The sequence below is a fragment of the Poecilia reticulata genome, chromosome 2 (genome assembly GCF_904066995.2).
Source record: "Poecilia reticulata chromosome 2, P_reticulata-male-v2, whole genome shotgun sequence".
NCBI lineage: Eukaryota > Metazoa > Chordata > Actinopteri > Cyprinodontiformes > Poeciliidae > Poecilia > Poecilia reticulata.
Genome location: NC_088831.1, coordinates 11,120,299 through 11,138,749, shown reverse-complemented (window position 1 = coordinate 11,138,749; position 18,451 = coordinate 11,120,299). Strand labels below are relative to the sequence as shown.

At 38.3% G+C, this 18,451-nt stretch overlaps 1 protein-coding gene across 3 annotated transcripts; it reads left to right on the top strand.

The window, feature by feature from the left end:
- Positions 1–1,105: 1,105 nt before the first annotated feature.
- ptger2a (prostaglandin E receptor 2a (subtype EP2)) lies at positions 1,106–18,160 on the top strand. 3 transcript variants are annotated; one of them, XM_008403286.3, is made up of 3 exons: positions 1,106–1,450; positions 3,449–4,406; positions 14,643–18,160. In XM_008403286.3, exons 2-3 carry the CDS (start codon positions 3,525–3,527, stop codon positions 14,928–14,930), a joined length of 1,170 nt encoding a protein of 389 aa, XP_008401508.2. In that variant the 5' UTR covers positions 1,106–1,450; positions 3,449–3,524; the 3' UTR covers positions 14,931–18,160. The 3 variants fall into 3 exon arrangements, with proteins under 3 accessions (XP_008401508.2, XP_008401509.2, XP_008401507.2); XM_008403287.3 differs by having other exon boundaries at positions 1,107–1,445; XM_008403285.3 differs by having other exon boundaries at positions 1,109–1,387.
- Positions 18,161–18,451: the final 291 nt, after the last annotated feature.

Genomic DNA, 18,451 nt, shown 5'->3' with positions numbered 1-18,451 from the left:
CTTAGGGGAATGGGTCCAAGCCACTGATTGTATCTCCGGGTCATAAGGGACGTATTATAAAGAAGAGAAAGTTATATTAATCCAGATGGGAAATGAGACGCTCGTATCTAAAATGTTGTAGGAGGAAACTCTTGGGGCACTTTTAGGAAGCAAACACACATCTTTCACGCTCCACATTTTGACCCAGGAGGGTAGGCACACACACACACACACACACACACACACACACACACACACACACACACACACACACACACACACACACACACTCTCACACATACTCAATGTTGCACGTTCTCAAAGTATCGCATAGCAAAGAGGAAGCAGTTTCCGCAGAAGGTTTTTGGAGATATGAGACGGTTTCGCCGCGGCACGTCCAATCTTAGCTGTTTATTTAAAGAATTGCAGCCCTGAGGAGCTTAAACGGGTTGCAGCGTGCAAAACCCACACCAAGATGACAGACTCTGTTTAAGACAAAACGAGTGTAAAAAAACTCTGAATTGTTTCAAACTGGGAGATTATGTTACCAGAATGCAAAAACACAAATAATAAGAAACTGATATGTTCTCTTTGAGACCTTATCATAGCCAGGTGGACAACATTTTCATAGTTTTATTGAGCTTAATTCATTTCTAGTTTTGGTACAAAGTATTAAACATTACAATAATATATTATTCATTTATGGTGCCAATTTGCAAAATGTTTTCAGGTAGGTGTGGCGTTCTCAGAATTTAAAGAAGAGATACATGAGTAATTTTAATTGTTTTGAGCAACAAGTTCATTGCTGTTTCTCTATGAAAATGATCACTGACAGCTGGATAAAATTGAAATGAGTTTTTGTGAAAAAGAAATATTATTTTAACATTTTGAGGCATAATTGATGTAGAATGTCTGCAGGAGGAGAAAAAAATCTTAAAAGAAAAGATTTACATTTACTAATCCATCTCTAAACCTCTAATTCTTATTTTCTTGTCATAAAATAAAAGATCTTTTGGAAAGCTTGGGGAGGGAAAAACTTTATTTATTTCTTTATATTAGTTTGTTTTTAATCCAGACTCCCCCTGAAAGCTCCTTGTAAACAGATCTGCAACATTATGGACGTACTTCCCAGAATGCAAAGGCGTGGCGGCCAGCTAACCAGCTCAAACTTGCAGAGCGGCTGTGGGCGTGGCCGCGGCGTGACGTCACCGCACCGCTCTCTGAGCCCCAGTCAATTCATGCCCGCTTCATCACTTCGCGTCGCGCCTCACCCCTACCAGCGGCTCACCTTCAGAGCAGCTGCAGTCCCGGAGGATTCAAACTACACCTGGATATTTAGGAGCCGAACCTGGTTTGTTTGAAGTAGCGGAAGGCAGAAACGCGCTGGAGGGTTTCCCTTTGACAGCAGGTGAGAACTTCATCATCCGGGTGTTTTTGGTCGCTGGGGGGTCCACGCGGATCTGACAGTAAGGTTTTTTTTTTCTCTCTCTCTCCGTGTAAATTTTTCCGTGATGTAAATAAAAACGCTGGAGCGCTTTTACAACCCGTTTTGGCACATTGTAGAAAAATTAAATCTAAACTCCATGTTTTAAACATATACTGCGTAAACAAGTGCTCATTATTCAGCCTTATTTTCTTTATATTTTTGAAAGTGAGAGTATGTTCAAAAGCTGTCATTTGTAGAAGTGACGCAGCCAACAGCTGGACACATCTGTTGGAGATGCGGTTTGTGGCTAAAACTTGGAGGCAATTCTTCCTCCTTATATTGATTGAGTGACATCTGATGCCCCCGTTCTTCAGTAGGAAAAAAGACAGTGAGCCAGAATTATGGTTGCAGGGCCACATAGTCATACGAGTTTCGAAGAACTAGGTGCTTGGAAGAAAAGCTCACAAACCTAATTTGGTATTTAAATCTCATTTTTACCTTTACTGGGATTTTATCTAAAGTGGAAGTAAAAGAGTACATTGCTTTCAATGCTGTGAAAAGTGAGATTTTCTCGCTTCTTGTTTTAGCAAGAAATTAAAGTATGCATTTCTGACTAAATTCCCATAAAGTTTGTCCGTATAAAATCTGGAAAGGTTGACTGAGTTTGAATCCCCCCTTGCAGCGATGTAATTTGAGCATGGCAGCAGCTGCAGGAATTTACAGGTCTAATGTTCGAGCAACAATTGTTTCTAAAACAAGACGCTTGAACATCTCAGCATACGTGCGATCATTCATTTCTCAGGAAGTGGGATGACAGTTTACAGTTCAGCTTGTCAGCTGATGTCTGTTAAATCATAAGAGGAACAACTCCTGGTTTCGCAAGTACAGTAGGAGCAGTACAGAATGCTGTACTGCATGCCTTCTTTAATTACAGATGTACTAATGTAACGTATGCTCTGTACAATTTAATCTACACAAAGTGTTGAAACATCAAATTAGAGCGGTGCAGTGAGTCCAAACAGTCTGAAGCTCAGGGAGAAAAGTAAACATTTTTTACAGATGAGACTTTTAGGTTCTTTGTTTGAAGGCGGAAGATAAGCATATTAAAGCAGGTTTTACAATCCTGGAGCAAAGTTATCTGAGGTTGGAGCAGAATCAGAGGATCCGATATCCATCAAACGGTTCTGCAACCTGCAGGATGTCAAAAAGGGTTAAATATACAAGTCTAATTTTGAGGTTACAATTATTTTTTTTGTTTTTATTCCACATTAGGCTTAAACTTTTCTCCTCTATTCGTAAAAAACATGGCTGATCTAATTCAAAAACATGTTTTTGTCGATGTTATTTATTGTTCCATCAGTAGTCTTGTAGATTTTGTGATTTTATACTAATTTCATTTTGTTGGCATGAGAAAAAGACTTTAGATTGTAAAAGTTTTTGACTCCTTTACTAGAAAATAAAATGTAAAAGCAGCCACCCTGTTGATTTTGTTGGTTTTACTGAATTGAACTAATTCAGTAAATTAATCAAACTTCAAATAAACTTACAGAAAACATCTTGAGCAAACATATAAGTCTGCAAATGTTCTTTCAAGCAGCCAGAATTTCATACATTCTCATTCAAAATAATTGTGACAACTTTTTGACTACTGACTATTTTGGCTGGACTATTTTTCAAGAAATGTTTCAGGTTTGTTTTCTATGCCAAAAGAAAAAGAAACACATATTAGAGATATCAGGAAAAACTGGAGGCATCTGCCAGAGGACTTTATTTACCAATACGTTTGCACCATAATTTGGATATTTTGTTGCTTTGATAACTGATGATTTAAGATCATTCTTAATTTTTGCTTGTTGTAATAAAATGTATAGTTTTGATTTTATGATTATTATTCTTGATAATTCATAAACGTATTTAACTACAATCCAATACAAGAATTTTAGGAAGAAATGAAATTGCAAGAGAATATTAACTACCTGCTGGATTAGCTATTTAATTATTGCTGCTCTCAGACTCTAAAATATATATTTTTTGTTTTAACAGGATGGCTCCAGACAACTACTTAAAGATCCATTTTTAAGCTTCTGCTGGATTTGCAGAAAGTTTTTCATTAAAGGAAATGGCTTCTGCCATGTCAGAAAACAAATATACCAAATGCCACTCAGGAAACGATATAGAGCCTAATGAATCCCCAGTGATCAGCGCCATCATGTTTGGCTTAGGAGTCTTTGGGAACGTTGCTGCCTTGGTGATCCTGGAAATCCGTCGGCGAAGGGACGCCAGGGCCGATGACAGGCGGCACAGAGGATTGTTCCACATCTTCATCATTTCTCTGGTGTTCACAGATCTGGCTGGAACCTGCCTGACCAGCCCCCTAGTTCAGATTGCCTATGCATGGAACAAAACCTTGGTTGGGATGGCTCCTAAGTGTAGCAGTACTACAAACAACTTCACTAGCAGTGCTGATAACAGCTGCACTAGCAGTGTGTGTAAGTACTTTGGCAGCAGCATGACCTTCTTCAGTCTGGCCACCATATCGCTCCTCTTCATTACAGCACTGGACAGATGCTTCGCAATAGGACACCCCTACCTGTACAACCGGGTTGTAACCAAGAAATGGGCATATATCACAATCTCTGTTATGTTTCTTGTATGTATCCTATTCAGTTTACTTCCCTTTGTGGAATTTGGTGTATATGTGCAATACTGCCCTGGCACATGGTGCTTCATTGACATGAACCCCTTGGACATTGAGCACCGGGTCTACGCTAACTTATATGCCACAATTATGCTGGTGTTGGTCCTGTCGATTGTGGCCTGCAACGGTTTTGTGGCGTACCAGCTGTTCCGGATGTACCGCCGTCGCAACAGGCAAGGCTCAATGATGAAGAGCATGAGATCCAGCAGCGAGCGCAAAGTGTTCGTGGCTGATGAGGTGGAGCACCTTGTCCCACTGGTCTTCATGACTATCATCTTCATCATCTGCACACTGCCCATGGTGGTAAGACGACACACATCTTGATGTTATCACTGACAACATCTGTCCCAGCAGTAAATGTTGATGTGTAGTTTTCTCAAGGTATTATAAAAATGCTTAGTTTTGGGCTCAGAAGATAATTGTGGTGCCAAGATAGGTGATTTGTGTCTTCCACCCAATGATAATGATTAAGCATTGTTATGGAAATTTCATTATCAAGGAATGAGAATCTGTTTCAATAATAAGAGAAAGATTAATCTTTGTCTTTAAGTTTCTTTATTCGAAGGCAAAAGCGTTCGAAGACCCTTCTCACTGAGCGCAGTCAGTAGAAGAGCCCTGAGCAACACACATCACATCGTTATATAGTCACAGCAAGACAAAGACCCTCCCAAAGTCTGATGTTATCTCTACTGCCAGATGGCCACAGAGACACCCTGACCCCCGCCTCATGAACTATCTCTCACCTCTTGGAGGAGATGATTTTATGGCAGGAAAGACAGTTGATAAGGATTTCAGGAGGAACTTCTAACACTTCTTTGTCAGTTCATGGGTTCAGCTCAAACAGGGTACAAACTACATTCCACACATCAGTCCTTTAAGACAATCATTAGATCAAGCATTTTACCCAAGACGTCTTCAGGTCTCTTCTGCTATCACAGCTGTAGAAACATCTTAACATTATTTGCAAAACTTATTTAATGGACAAACACATCTTGCAGAAATACAAAAACAAAGCAGATATTATCAGTAAATAAATGGTAAAAAGTATCATCAGTTCCTTCAGGAATGAAATAAGACTGAAAACGAAATTTTCTATTACAGCATCACTATGAAATAAACTAGTAAATCATAGTACTTCAACAAAGCTTCTGGCAGCTATGATTAGAAGTGGACCAATCAGAGTTTGACGGAGTTCTGACCTAGTTTCAATCTACTACTAATAGCTATAGCTATTGTTATACAGAGTGGACTTTTAAGTCTTTAGTCTTTATGAACAATTAATAGAGTTGTTAAGGTCATTCCCTGGAGACTGTAGACCAAAGATTGGAAACTCAAGAGACGGTGTCCTGCAGGTTTTAGACGCATCTCTGCTCCAACAACTGATTCATATCATTGAATCACTTTGCCTTTGTTCATGTTTGCAAAATGCTGCCAAAATGTACAAATCTAACATTTTGCATAGTGGTCAGAGATCTGAAGCCCAAGACAGACGAGATGAGTCTTAAACAGAACAATTATGTAAAAAGTCAGTTGCAAAACTGCAAAAAAAATTCACAAGTATAAAATTACCTGACAAAGTCTATTTCTCTACTGAGAGCCTGACATGCATCTGAAGAAACTGCTTTCCTGTTAAATAGCTTCAGATTTGTGCTTCCGCTAACTTCATTTTTAAACTCCTGGTGAATAGAGAAGTCTAACCTTCAATAATCTTCCCTCAGTAACGTCTACACTGAAGAGTGTTGTCAACGTAACCTAAGGAATGGTGTGTGCATTAAAATGAGAATATATTGGATTTTTAGCTTTCTACAGACTGATAACTAGCCTTTATGTAACGTTTGTAAACTCAGATTGAGCAGAATCTTGACCTTTTGCTGCAAATTGAGAATAGATTATGTAGCTTATGAATGTTAGGTATAGAGTCGCTGAATGACAGGAAAAATCAAACCTTAGAATCATGTGAGGTCATAAACTCAAAAACCAAATTAATATCTCCTTATTATGAGAGAACACAATTTGTCATCATATGATAGTGACAAAAATATACCATCAGCGCAGAATGAGAACTATAACTGAAGAAAATAGAAAATATTTATAATAGTGACTACCATTATCTGCTTCATTAAACGTCAAAGGTTAAGTGAAAATGTCAGAAAAAGTCACAAACTCTCAAGCAGACAGAACTATTTTCATTTTCTCATTATGAGGTTAGCTAAAAAATTTGACATTTACCACTGTATGTCTTCTCTTGTCTATCTGATCACTATCACCTAAAAGGCGAAAGACTGAAAAAACTTTATCTGTGGTTTGGTGTTGTGTCGCTCAAGATCTCGACAGAAGCAGATGCAGTTTATTGCTTCATTCTGGTACAGGTTTTATATCTGCTTTATTGCATTCCCATTGGCCAAAAACAAAGCTGCAGCGATGGTTCTGATGCCAAAAGTTCAAATACTACATTGATACATCTAGCTCCCAGAACAAAATACATTTATGTCATGTGAGAATCGTAGATTTAATGCCTAAACAAAAGACCTAAATACGCACATTTTAATTATGAAAACTAACAATAACCCATTTGAATTGGCAGTAAACAAGAAACACAAAGCAAACTTTATGTTCTAAAGGAAAACCGTCTTTACTACCAGAAGGCTGCAGATACAGCGGCTGATTATAATTGAAGTTTAGGGCAGTCAGGATGTGATCACTAATATCATCAGGAAGCTGTTTGGATGGGAACTGTAATGAGACGATAAGGGTATCTGGCTTTGAAACTGGGATCATAAATTTCACTAATACAACATCTGTGATGTTTCTGATAACAACCTGGGAGGGCCTAGCTAAATAACACCGGGTCAACACTGCGTCGACCTGAAAGAACCAGGTTTGTTTAGTTTGGCTAGCTGACAGAAATGTGATGATGGAGCTTTAATCTACCTGATATCATTTTTCTCAGGAGAGGATTAGCTGTTTACTGCTATGTGGCGGCTGTAAGACATTTGCATGCTTTTATCATGTGCCTGGATGTCATTTTTGGACATTTAATTATAAATATGACATTTTCTGTTTTTTTTAGTGGAATTAGGAGACAGTTTTGGTGGTTTTTAAATATAAGAATATCAGAAAATAATAATAAATCATCGGAATTAAGCAAATAGTCTCTTCAATGTTACATTAAATATTCCTCAGCAGGTTTTAGAGGCTTTACACCATTTAATTGTGGCTCAGAATTTGATCACATTTATTGGTCAAATTGATAAGAGTCCATTTATTTTGGTAGGTTATATCTTTTAAGCCAAGTCAAACATTTTTTCTAAAGAATGAGGCCAGGTTTATTTGTGAAACTTAATGTCAGGGTGTTGGAACAATCAATTCTGTCCATTCTGATCCAATTTCAATTTCCATCTAGATTGTGTTTCAACATGAAGTTGGAAAAAGATTGAAGTAGTCTTCATTCATGATCTCAATCCACCTGCACATGTTCCAGGAAACTCAAAATGTATTTGTGCCACCAGATTCCTGACAGTTAGAGATCAGAGATTTCAAACAAGTAAACCCTGTTCTAGTGGCTTCTTGCATTAAACTGGGTTACAAAAATAATCTGGAAGTTGTCTATGTTTTTTCAACTAAATTAGGACTATTTTGCACCGCTGAATCCATTTTGCTCAATCTGGTCACGTTTTTATTCTAATTTGATTTAGAGAAATACGATTATGACTAAACTGATTATATATTTATGACGTTATCAGTTTATTTCTGTTAATATTTCTCATCCAAAGAAGGTTCTTGGAGTAAAAAAAAGGTTAGTAGCAGTGTTTATTAATTAAATGATACAAAGTAGGATTTCTGTAAATCTGAATTGTGCAAAACCTGAATTGTGCAAAATTCAGGTTATGAACTTCAGTTTCTTCGACCACCTCGTATGCTCGGCAGCAGAGATATCTCTCTTCAGAGACCAGCAGTAATCATCCTTCATGACTGCATCCCAAACTAACATGTAGCTTAGTTCAGAAAGTTGACCCAGTTGAGCAAAACCAGTGTGATTTTTGGATTCAGCTCATCAAAATGACCCGAAAACAGCTGACAAACCCCAGACAATGTTTTGGCTGTTGACCAGTGTTATCATTCGCCTCCAGATGTTTATATTAGTGAAATTTATGATTCCAATTTCAATCAAACAGCTGTTTGACTGGTTCATTAAAAGCTCTAGTTGTACAACATTCATGGTGATAATGAGTGCATGTAAACGTCTGAGCTGTCCTGTACGCCAACAGCCAGTTTGATTAAACAGATATAATGAATATCTGAAACAAGCTTATGATTAGCAGATGCCAGAGCTGACGCTGCGCTTTCCCTAGACTACCTCTAATGGTTTTGGCACAGACAGAGGGGATTCTGGGTGCTGCAATCAATGAGTACCCATAAATGACTCATCACCCAGCCATTACGCCGTCTCAGTGCGACTCCTGAATAATCTGTATGGAACCACATTGGTTTTTAAGTGACACTTCTGACATGAGATGCAAAATCGATAAGGTTTTCCCTGCAGCGTTAGATGCTGTGCACTTAGGTGTGGACAGCTGTAATGGACCAAAGTGGCATCTTGTGCATTGTTGTCTCAGCTGTTGCTGGAAACCATCATCTCTGCAGCAAAGGCTAAATTCTGCTTTGAGCTTGGTTTTTTAAATAGAGTTGTTAATTTTCCACAGACAGACCACAGGAAGGCTGAACCAACTGTTCAAGCTGTGTTCTCCAGGACTCAACAAGCACAGTTAAAGTCATTTATGTGTAATGTGTTAAAGTGTTAAAGTAATTTAATTTACACTTTGATATGTGACACTGAAACATCGTGACAGTTTTAATGTACTAAAAAAATGATCTTCACTGTAGAGAAAGTGGAAAAGTCTTCAAACTGATTCATCGTACAACCTCAAACTACAACGTATTTTACTGACTTTTTATTGTATCACCACAAAGTGGCACATAAATACAAAGTGGAAGGAAAATTTTGTGCTCCTTTTTCCAAATATATTTTTATAAGTAATCAAAAAATTGAGGCGTTTACGTCACGGCGACAAGTGAAAGCCATTAGAAGTCCTGTTTAAAATTTATCACAAACAATAGAAAACATGCTCAACAATAGAGTAGATTATTGATCCCCAATGGAAAATTGCTTATTTGCTGACAAGCTACTCCATCCAAGGTGTAAATATCAATAAATATATATCTATAAAAGAGTCCAGAGAAAACTTAGATTAAAGTATTTGGTATTGTATAATCTGAAGCATACAGGCAGGAATGAAGACGTCTTTGATGAATCTGTTTAAAAAGCATTAAATAGATGGTACCAGTATTAGTGCTACTATATTGCCCTCCAGCTCAGAAGGGTAACACCCATGTAGGCAAATAGAGAACACAGGGATCAGCTTTCGTCGCCTTCTCATCAGGAGGCAAAACAAAACAGATGATCTGGTGCAGTGAGGAGAAACAAGGACAGCCAGGGGAAAGGCAGCAGGCAGAGTCTAGATTACCAAGTTATTTCAGATTCTCTGCAGTTCAGGATGAACAGGAGTAAGGATTTCTTGCAAAGATAAATATATAGACAGCTGGACATTTTGGCAGCTGCAGCTCCAGATGCTTTCCAGTCTGCAGAGGTCATGACCTGCATAGACTGGTCCAAAGAAAGAAAACAACAAGAGACAAGACCACAGGCTTGATACAGCTAGAGAGGATAATCTGGCCAATGACAGCTGATCCGATTGCAGAGCGCATTCAGATAAACTCCCATAAGGTTCCTGTAGAAATATGTTGCAACAGAGAGTGAATCTCCGTTGGTCTGATTAACCTCTGACCTTTCTAACTGAATCCAAACACAGACTCAAGTTTGACAGACGGTTAGCTCAGAAAAAAGTAAACCTTAATAAAACAAAACCGACTTCAGCTGAAAGATTATATACATTTTCTGAAGCTATAGATGAAACATGAGCTCAACTTTAATAAGAAACTCAGGTGACATGTGGGCCCAGAAAAAAGAGGATAAATAAACAAAAAGCTTCTAGTGACGAGTAAAGTGGAATAGACTGGACTTTGGCAAGGCCTTCGACAAACAGCAGACATTTCCATCGGCCCTGTGTTTCACTATTTACACACTGATGATTACAAGATTATACACAGGAGAGCCTTCATATCTGGCTCATATCCTGTCTATTGTCACATTTCGTCATGTAATGATAGTTTCAAGTCATCCGTATAAATCTGTTCATATTCCATTAACCTGTTTACATTGGTTTCCAAACACCAGGATGTAGGAAACCTTCACCAATACTGAGTTATAGAAGCCCAGTTCAGAACAGTCCAGTGCTTTGCTCTTAGCCATTCTTTGATGTTTTAGCTATAATTATCCTGTTGAAAGACCCGTAGCCTGCAGTGAATGCCTCGATAGTCTTGGGATTTCATCGTGCCCTGCACAGATTCAAGACACCCTGTGCCAGATGACGTAAAGCAGCTCCAGGACATAACCAGGCCTCCTCCATGTTTCACAGTAGGGACAGTGTTCTTTTCTTGGTTTGCTTTAGTTTTGCATCTATGCACATAGAGCTGATGTTCTTCGGCAAAAATATATAGTTTCGTCTCATCTGTCCAAAGGACATTCTCCACGTGTGTATGCCATATATTTCAGATTTTAGGTAAACTCATACTTGCTTAACTGTCTACTTTCTAGAACTACATATTGTATTGAATGTAAATAGTCATTGGATTTATTCAAACGGCAATGTGAGCAATATCTGAATTTGCAAAGAACTGCTTGGATGTTTGATTTGATAGATTATTGTATTTCGAGGACTGAGCATCTAAACTCTGTCCTTACAAACAGATTTGGTCGGCTGGATGGACTTTCAGTGTCCTTGATTCCCAAATCTGAAGCTACAGCTCCAAGAAATTTTGTTTTGGGTTAATTGAAGCTGTTTTCATCATTCAATCCTAATATTGTGCAGCCCAAATAAAGTCCCTGTAAGATAAGTTCAAGTTTTTGGTGAAAGGTTGACAAAATGTGAACAGGTTTAAGGAGGAGAGACTTACTGAAAAGTTGTTGTAAATATCTGGTTTTAACACACATTCTGAATCCAAGGCATCGCTCTGCATTTTTCAAGCTTTAAAGCTGACAGACTTCAGTCATGATGTTTCATAGCTGCCCCAGGGTGGCGCATTTAAACCTACTACAGCAGGTGAATAATTTACTAGGAGCATTATAGAAATACTCATGGGGGCTTAAGAAAGTGACACCACAGTCTACACACTGACTAGACTCCTGGATTATATTACATTTTTCTTCCAATATGAAGCTGCAGCATGATGACGTGTGTAAATGTGAAGAGCCAGCGGTCATATTTGATTGCATCAATGATTGAAAATGCCAAACAGCAGCGCTCCAGACAGAGAAAGAAGGACCCGCTCATGGAGAGCTGGAGAATGTGTTAGTATTGCTTTCTCAGGGCCAGTCCTTCCAGCTGAAGAGCTGTGATCAGCCTCTTCACATTAAAGTCTTTATTACGCTTCCTGTTGCTGCTCAAAGAGGAGGGGAAAATAGTCTCGCAGTGTGAAGCAGATTTCATGGCTCAGCCTGGATAAAAACAAACAAAAAAAACTGTTTGTTTCTCACACATGTCGAGGACTGACAGTAATCAGAGAAATGATACCATGTGGCAATAAAAGCTGGTCCCAACTCAGACAAAACAAAAGCATATGGACATTCTTGTTGTCATAACAGTTTCTGAAATGTACGCAGTATTACAGCGGCTTGTAAACTCTTAAAGTAGTGGAGCCCTTTTTTAACGCTCCACATTAACAGCTGCTGATGTGCCGCTGTGCAAGACTTAATAGGCATGTTAAGCTGAGGAAAATGCAGCAGTTTAACAGCAGCAAATAGCCAAGCTATTGGCTCAATGTCTGTGCATCATTACTACACAAAGTAGATTTTAAAAAAATGCCAAAGATAAAAGCAGAAGGACAGAGAAAATGACAGTAAATAGAGGAAAAGGAGAAAATGATAAATGGAAGGCAGGAAGTAATTTAAAGAGTTGCTAGAGAAAATACTCACTCCACAAAAGCTGCTTTTATAACTCTATATTGTTCCTTTCTACCCCCCCTGAGAGGGACGGTAGGGGCATTTTCTAAACCTGTGAACTAGTCACAGCTTCCATGGATTGTACAAAGAGCCGGTTCCCAACCTTGGGGCCATGGCTCCAGGGAGTTTACCGCTTCTCATTTGGGCTGTTTAAGCTGCTGATTTATTCCACTCAACAGGGGGAAAAAACAGAGAAACCTGCTGCTCAATCTTCACACCAGGAACACCAATCAAATGGTTCCCTTTTAAAAGGTGTCTTACTTTAAAAAGGTCAGATACGTCCTACTGCTCTCAGAAATGGAGAACAGGAATGCAAAAGGAAAACCAACATATTGGAGTTGATGAGGGAAAAAAATCTGTTTAATGTGAGTTTTGAAGGAAAACATTAAAATGCAGTTAAATACATAAATGGTAGAATTACAATCAAATTCAGTATACATCTGTGGATTTTGCAACATTTACTGTTTGAATTTTATCAGCATTTACTTTAACCACATGCCAGCTCAGTCAGTCGGCTAGAAGTTGAGATTAGATTTATAGATTACATGTCTTTGTTTTAAAAGCATAAACTTGACTTGCTTTGATACTTTTAAGGGGAAACCAGATGTATTCTTACAAATTTCTAGAGCAAGTGTCGAACCTGAGGTCCGGGGGCCAAATCTGGCCCGCCATAGCTTTTTATGTGGCCCTCTCTGCTCAAAATTACATCAATAAGTCCCTCTAGTTTTTCACAAAGCTGCAAAATTCACACAAAATCAACAGATTCCCACATTTTTGTTCTGATTTTTGCTGCAAATTTTTCTCAAAATTGGCCAAAAACATTGGGTTTAGCTAAGTAACTGCTGCCTCAGCCTTTCTTGATGTCAAGTTATAGTCTGTCATCAGCGAGTAATAAAAAGTCACATTTAGCATCATAAATTTGCACAAATATTGTAAAAATTTACAAAATTCAATCTAAGCAATCATCTTTTAAATTTAAGAAAAAAAAATCTTTCACAAAGCGACGCTGAAGCGCTTCTCCATTAATCCTCTGAAATCTGTTTGTTGTCTGCTAAACCAAAGATAATGTGAAAAATAGCAGTAGAGAACAGTTTGCAATCTTTGTTTTATAGCATCTAATTATTTCATTAGACGTGTATCTTGTGTGTAAACCGAGTTGGTGGAGATCAGCAGAGGAATGTCAATTTGCTTCTGGCTCAGCATTAAACATCCGGCTCTTATAAAGCCACAGAACACACAAATGAGAGCTATCTGCTAGTCACTGGCTGAAAATGAACTTTAATATCTTGTTGAACTGAGGACGTACTGTGTGCTCTGTAAACATCCTGTCGCCACCTTACTGTCTGCTTTACTGAGATAAAATCAGAAGGCTTTTGTTCATGTTAATGCAACAACGTGTGACAAAGATGTTCTTTATGTGGTTATTTTGTTGACAAGAAAGCTGAGAAGAGTGACGCACTGATAAGAATCTAACTCCTTTATCTTCCTGCTGCAGGTTTGCGTAAAATATTGCTCTCAGTTTTTCCTATAATACAAAAGATAAACAGGTGGCTGCAGCATAAAAACATTTTCAGCTTGGAAAGTCGAAAGCAGTTTTGATTCCTTAAATTATTAACGTCATGTTTTCAAACCACTAACAGAAAAGTGGAACTAAAACCATCAATGATTGCCAAAGTAGTCTTTATCTATCGCGCAATAAAAACCAGATTTCAGAAAACGATTCCCTGCATTAAATTCATTTATTTTACAAACAATCAATACAAATTCAAGTTATTGTTTTTTTTTTTTTTTTAGATTTTATTTGTAAATAATAAACAAAGAATTGAAAACCATTCGCTTTTCATTCTGTCACATTAAATCCACCTCTGGATAAAATGAAGAGTCCACTGCAATGAGCCCCATTGAAAACCTCCTGGTTTTTCCACCAAATGTTGATTTCTGAACTCTTCCTGAGTTAAAACATTATCATTGTTGTTTCTAAAAGAATATGAACTAGTTTTATTTGCACTATTTGAGGTCTGAAAGCACTGAATGTTTTTCGTTATTTTTCTGCAAACAAATGTTTGAGGCATGTTGTCAGAAGTTCATAGAATAAAAGAACAATGTTCCTTTTACTCAAACATATAGCTATAAAAAATGTAATCAGAGAAACTGTAAGTGGTCTTAATTTTTTCCAGAGCTGTACATTGGATTTGTGGTTGTTAAATAAAATGTGAAAAAGAGAGAACTGTCACGTAGTGAACTGTGGCTGTCAGTCACAAGGAAGTACTTTTTCAGAACTATGAACAGAAACAAGGAGCATCCAGTTTCTCAGTACAAAACAGTTTCCACAAAAGTAGGATTTGGAAACAGCAGGGGGGGAAATGAGTCATTATCGTCATAAAGCTGATTTAACACAAACTTCTCCATTGATCTCACAGATCCGAGTGTTCTACAACTCTATCAGAACCAAGGAGGAGTCCCATGAATATGACCTGCTGGCCCTCCGGTTCCTCTCCATCAACTCCATCATCGATCCGTGGGTCTTCATCCTGCTCTCCCCCAGCGTGCTGCACTTCTTCTGTTTGTCGGTCTGCAAGACCCGGCTGGGGAAATTCAGAGGCTCCGTGACCGAGTCGATGCTGGCCAAAGAAAACTGCCGCGCGCCTGTGGAACTGTCTCGCGCCACCATGTGGACCAGCTGTCCTCCCACGGAGGAAAACGTTTGATCGCTGCAGTGTTGTTTGGGACTCCACGTTTCTATTTATTGGAAGTGTGCAATCCTGCCTGCCTGCAGGGCTCACACAAGCTGGAGAAGTCTGACGGACTGCAATCATTTTCCTGGGTGTTTCCATTTCATTATGGCCATAATAACAGCTCCATCGGCCAATTAAAGACCACTCCCACTCACTTTGTGGTTTTCAGCGTATTACTGTTGAATCCACAAAGTTTTTTTTTGACACTGTCATGTAAGGTTGCTTCTACTATTTACTGTCAGTGAATTAATTTGCCAGTAAAAGCCTATTTGCTCAGCAGATAATCAGATGGCTCAGCTTTGTCTTTGATGGGTCGAACTAAACTGAAGACACTGAAATGAACTAAACGTAAAGATAAATATCACAGCAGGCGTTGTTCTCAGATTACAACCACATGTTTGAGTGTCTGTGACAGACAAACAGAAAGTAGAGCTTTATTCTCAGGCGGAAGAAAATGGTAACCTGCTTTCTTGCTCCTGCTGAGGCAACGCATCCCCACAACATGTGCTGCCACCACAATGCGCCACTTTCTGGATGTTCAATGTTTTTCACACATTTGCACCAAAATGCGCCATCTTCCCTTATTTTCTTCTACTAGTTTGTGTAGGTCTACCACATGAAATCCCAAGACAATACGCTTTCATCTGAGCATGTGGCGAGACATTTGACCAATGATGGCAGAAGAAAACTGACAAATTGGTTTTTCACGTGCCAGTCGGAAAGGTCAAAGGCCAGAAAAGCTCAGAGACTTTTTAGGGTCCAAACTTTCACTCAGGGAATGAGTGAACTTTTCTAAAACTTATTCTCTCGCAGTTATTTCGTTTTTATTCACATGTTTATTATGAAGCATAAATATATTTAACGAAACTGTTTTTCGTGAGTTTCCATTGTGGTTTGACTTGAAAAAAAAAAGGTCTGTTTGAAACAGTGATGGGGCCGCTGTGGCTCAGGTGGTGGCAGGCATGTGGAAGATGAACTTTCCTCATCCTGAAGTGTCTTGGAGCAAGTTTCTCCAGATAGGCCACCATCTTGCATGGCAGCTCCACTGGTTTTTTTGTGAGTGAGTGAGTGAGTGAGTGAGTGAGTGAGTGAGTGAGTGAGTGAGTGAGTGAGTGAGTGAGTGAGTGAGTGAGTGAGTGAGTGAGTGAGTGAGTGAGTGAGAGAGTGAGTGAGTGAGTGAGTGAGTGAGTGAGTGAGTGAGTGAGTGAGTGAGTGAGTGAGTGAGTGAGTGAGTGAGTGAGTGAGTGAGTGAGTGAGTGAGTGAGTGAGTGAGTGAGTGAGTGAGTGAGTGAGTGAGTGAGTGAGTGAGTGAGAAACACTGTAAAAATGCCTTGTTGAACCGCAGTTGGTCAATTTTGTCCTATAATGTTTGTGTAACTGTGTTGCGATTAGATAAATTGCTGAAAATAACTTCAGCATTGATGCTGGATGAAAATCACTTCTTTTTGTTGAGGGGTTGTGTGGAGCGTCTCCTCTGCAGCATGCATCGATTGTACCTCAACCTACCTCACTTTTATTTAAATACACATCCTGACAAATGACAAAATACATTTCGAATTTAAAGACGTCCCCTATCAGTCGGTTATTTATGTTGTGTCACTGTTAAACAGATTTACTGATAATTGAAACAATAGCTTATTTGTTCCCCAGAAAGCTCAAAATTATAAACACAATCTTTTTGTACTCTGTTCAGCCTTCTTGTTATCTACTTCTCTCTCTCTCCCTTTCTTGCATTTAATTGTAAAATGATGACGTTTGTGAGTTTTTCACCGATTATCAAGCTAAAAATCTGTCTACACTTTCCACCAGTCAGCTTCTTGGTGCATCACTGACTTTCATCATCTTCATCCACATCTTGCTTTAATTTAGGATAAATACAAAAGTGTCATTCAAACTGCTTTAGGAATTTAAAGGAACATCTTGAAATGTTTTTTAAAACCCTCTTCAAAAGGAAATAAAGACCTTAAAAAAACTTTTGAATCCTCAAAAAATTCATCTACCAAGTGGAGAAAAATCATAAAAATGTCAATTTTCTTTCAAAACCATGACATTTTTTCCTGGCATTGACTGCAAATGCCAGGCTGTAAAGACATGGAGGAGCTTATTATATACCCATCAATAATATTCATAATTACATAAGATTAATGTCAAATTAAAGTGACTACTTGTTACGTTGTCTTTGTGTTTTTATGTGGTAAAATATTTCATGTTGTAGATTCTCACAGTTAACTTCTAAAAGACTTTTACTAATAATCATTGCATCTATTCTTTGAAAGTTTAAATACCAGCCTGTGGTTTGGCACAAAAATCCTCAACAACACATTTTTTGCAGGCGTTTCTGCCATAAATCTGTCATCAACATAAGCAAGAGTTTCTGATGTTTCTTGAAGCAGAACAATTTAAATTTTAATAAGTTTAATTATATGACAGACGGTTCTCAGCAACGCATGAAAGTAGGTTCTGTGAGCGCCAGGTAATGCTGAAAAGTGAGCTTATTGTATCTGTATAAACGTTATTGTTTCTGTTGCTCTACTTTTTAAATGTTCAGCGTTTACTATCATGACCTGCTGCTTCCTGTCAGCAATATGGATGGTTTATGCTCTAAATGTCAGTGATTTTGTGTCTGTGTTTATTTAAGCTTGCAAATATCCATTTAACGTGTATGCGTGTGTGCGTGTGTGTGTGTGTGTGTGTGTGTGCATGTGTGTGTGAACGTATGTGAGCAATTGTAATGTGAATGAACAGTGTCAAACCATAATGCTGCCTATCTGGTTGTCTGTACTCTCCAAGTACTGTAAGATGAAAAATTAATGCACTGAGCACACAAGCATGTTCGGATGAGTTTTACGGCTTGTGTAAATAAACATCTCATCTAGAAAATATTCTGTCTAACCTGCTTGGTAACCCGCAATGCACCAGAGGACACACACACATTTATCCCGGTTTTCTGGCTTCTGTACCCTCAACAACTCTGGCTCCTTAACCTAATAATGTTCAACCTTTCAATTAAGTTTTGATTAGCATCCCAATAAACACTGAATTAGTGGAAAGTTCCCCAAAAAATGTAGAAAAACAAGATTTAACGGAGTTTGAAGATGAGTTCCAGATGGAAAGGAAACGTTGAACTTTGAAAAATGTTTCCTGATTGTGTTTGAATTCTTTGTGTAGGACAGTTTGAGCTTTGAATAAAAATTTAGCAACCATTTGCCAGTTTTTGCTTCGTGAAGAAAACCTTGTGGCTGTCATTTTTTTTTACAGTGCATAAGTGAAGAAGAAAAATAAAAATCTGAAAAGTGTGGCGTCGATTTCTATTTCTATTTACCCACCTTTACTCAAACACAAATAGAAAACAGCACTTCACACTTCCTTTAAAAAAATCCCCTAAATTGTTTGTATTTTATTTTGAAAGGATAGGAAGCATGGATTTTTTTTAGCATATTTTCAGTGAAACTTTTATCCACATTATGGATTTTACATCTTTTCCTTTTCTCTAT

What these genes read in the sequence shown, in the direction of transcription:
- ptger2a (XM_008403286.3), top strand. Translation starts at nt 3,525, where the DNA reads ATGGCTTCTGCCATGTCAGAAAACAAATATACCAAATGCCACTCAGGA. An exon ending in TCTGCACACTGCCCATGGTG is followed by an intron (nt 4,407 to 14,642) that starts GTAAGACGACAC and finishes TTGATCTCACAG; the next exon opens with ATCCGAGTGTTCTACAACTC.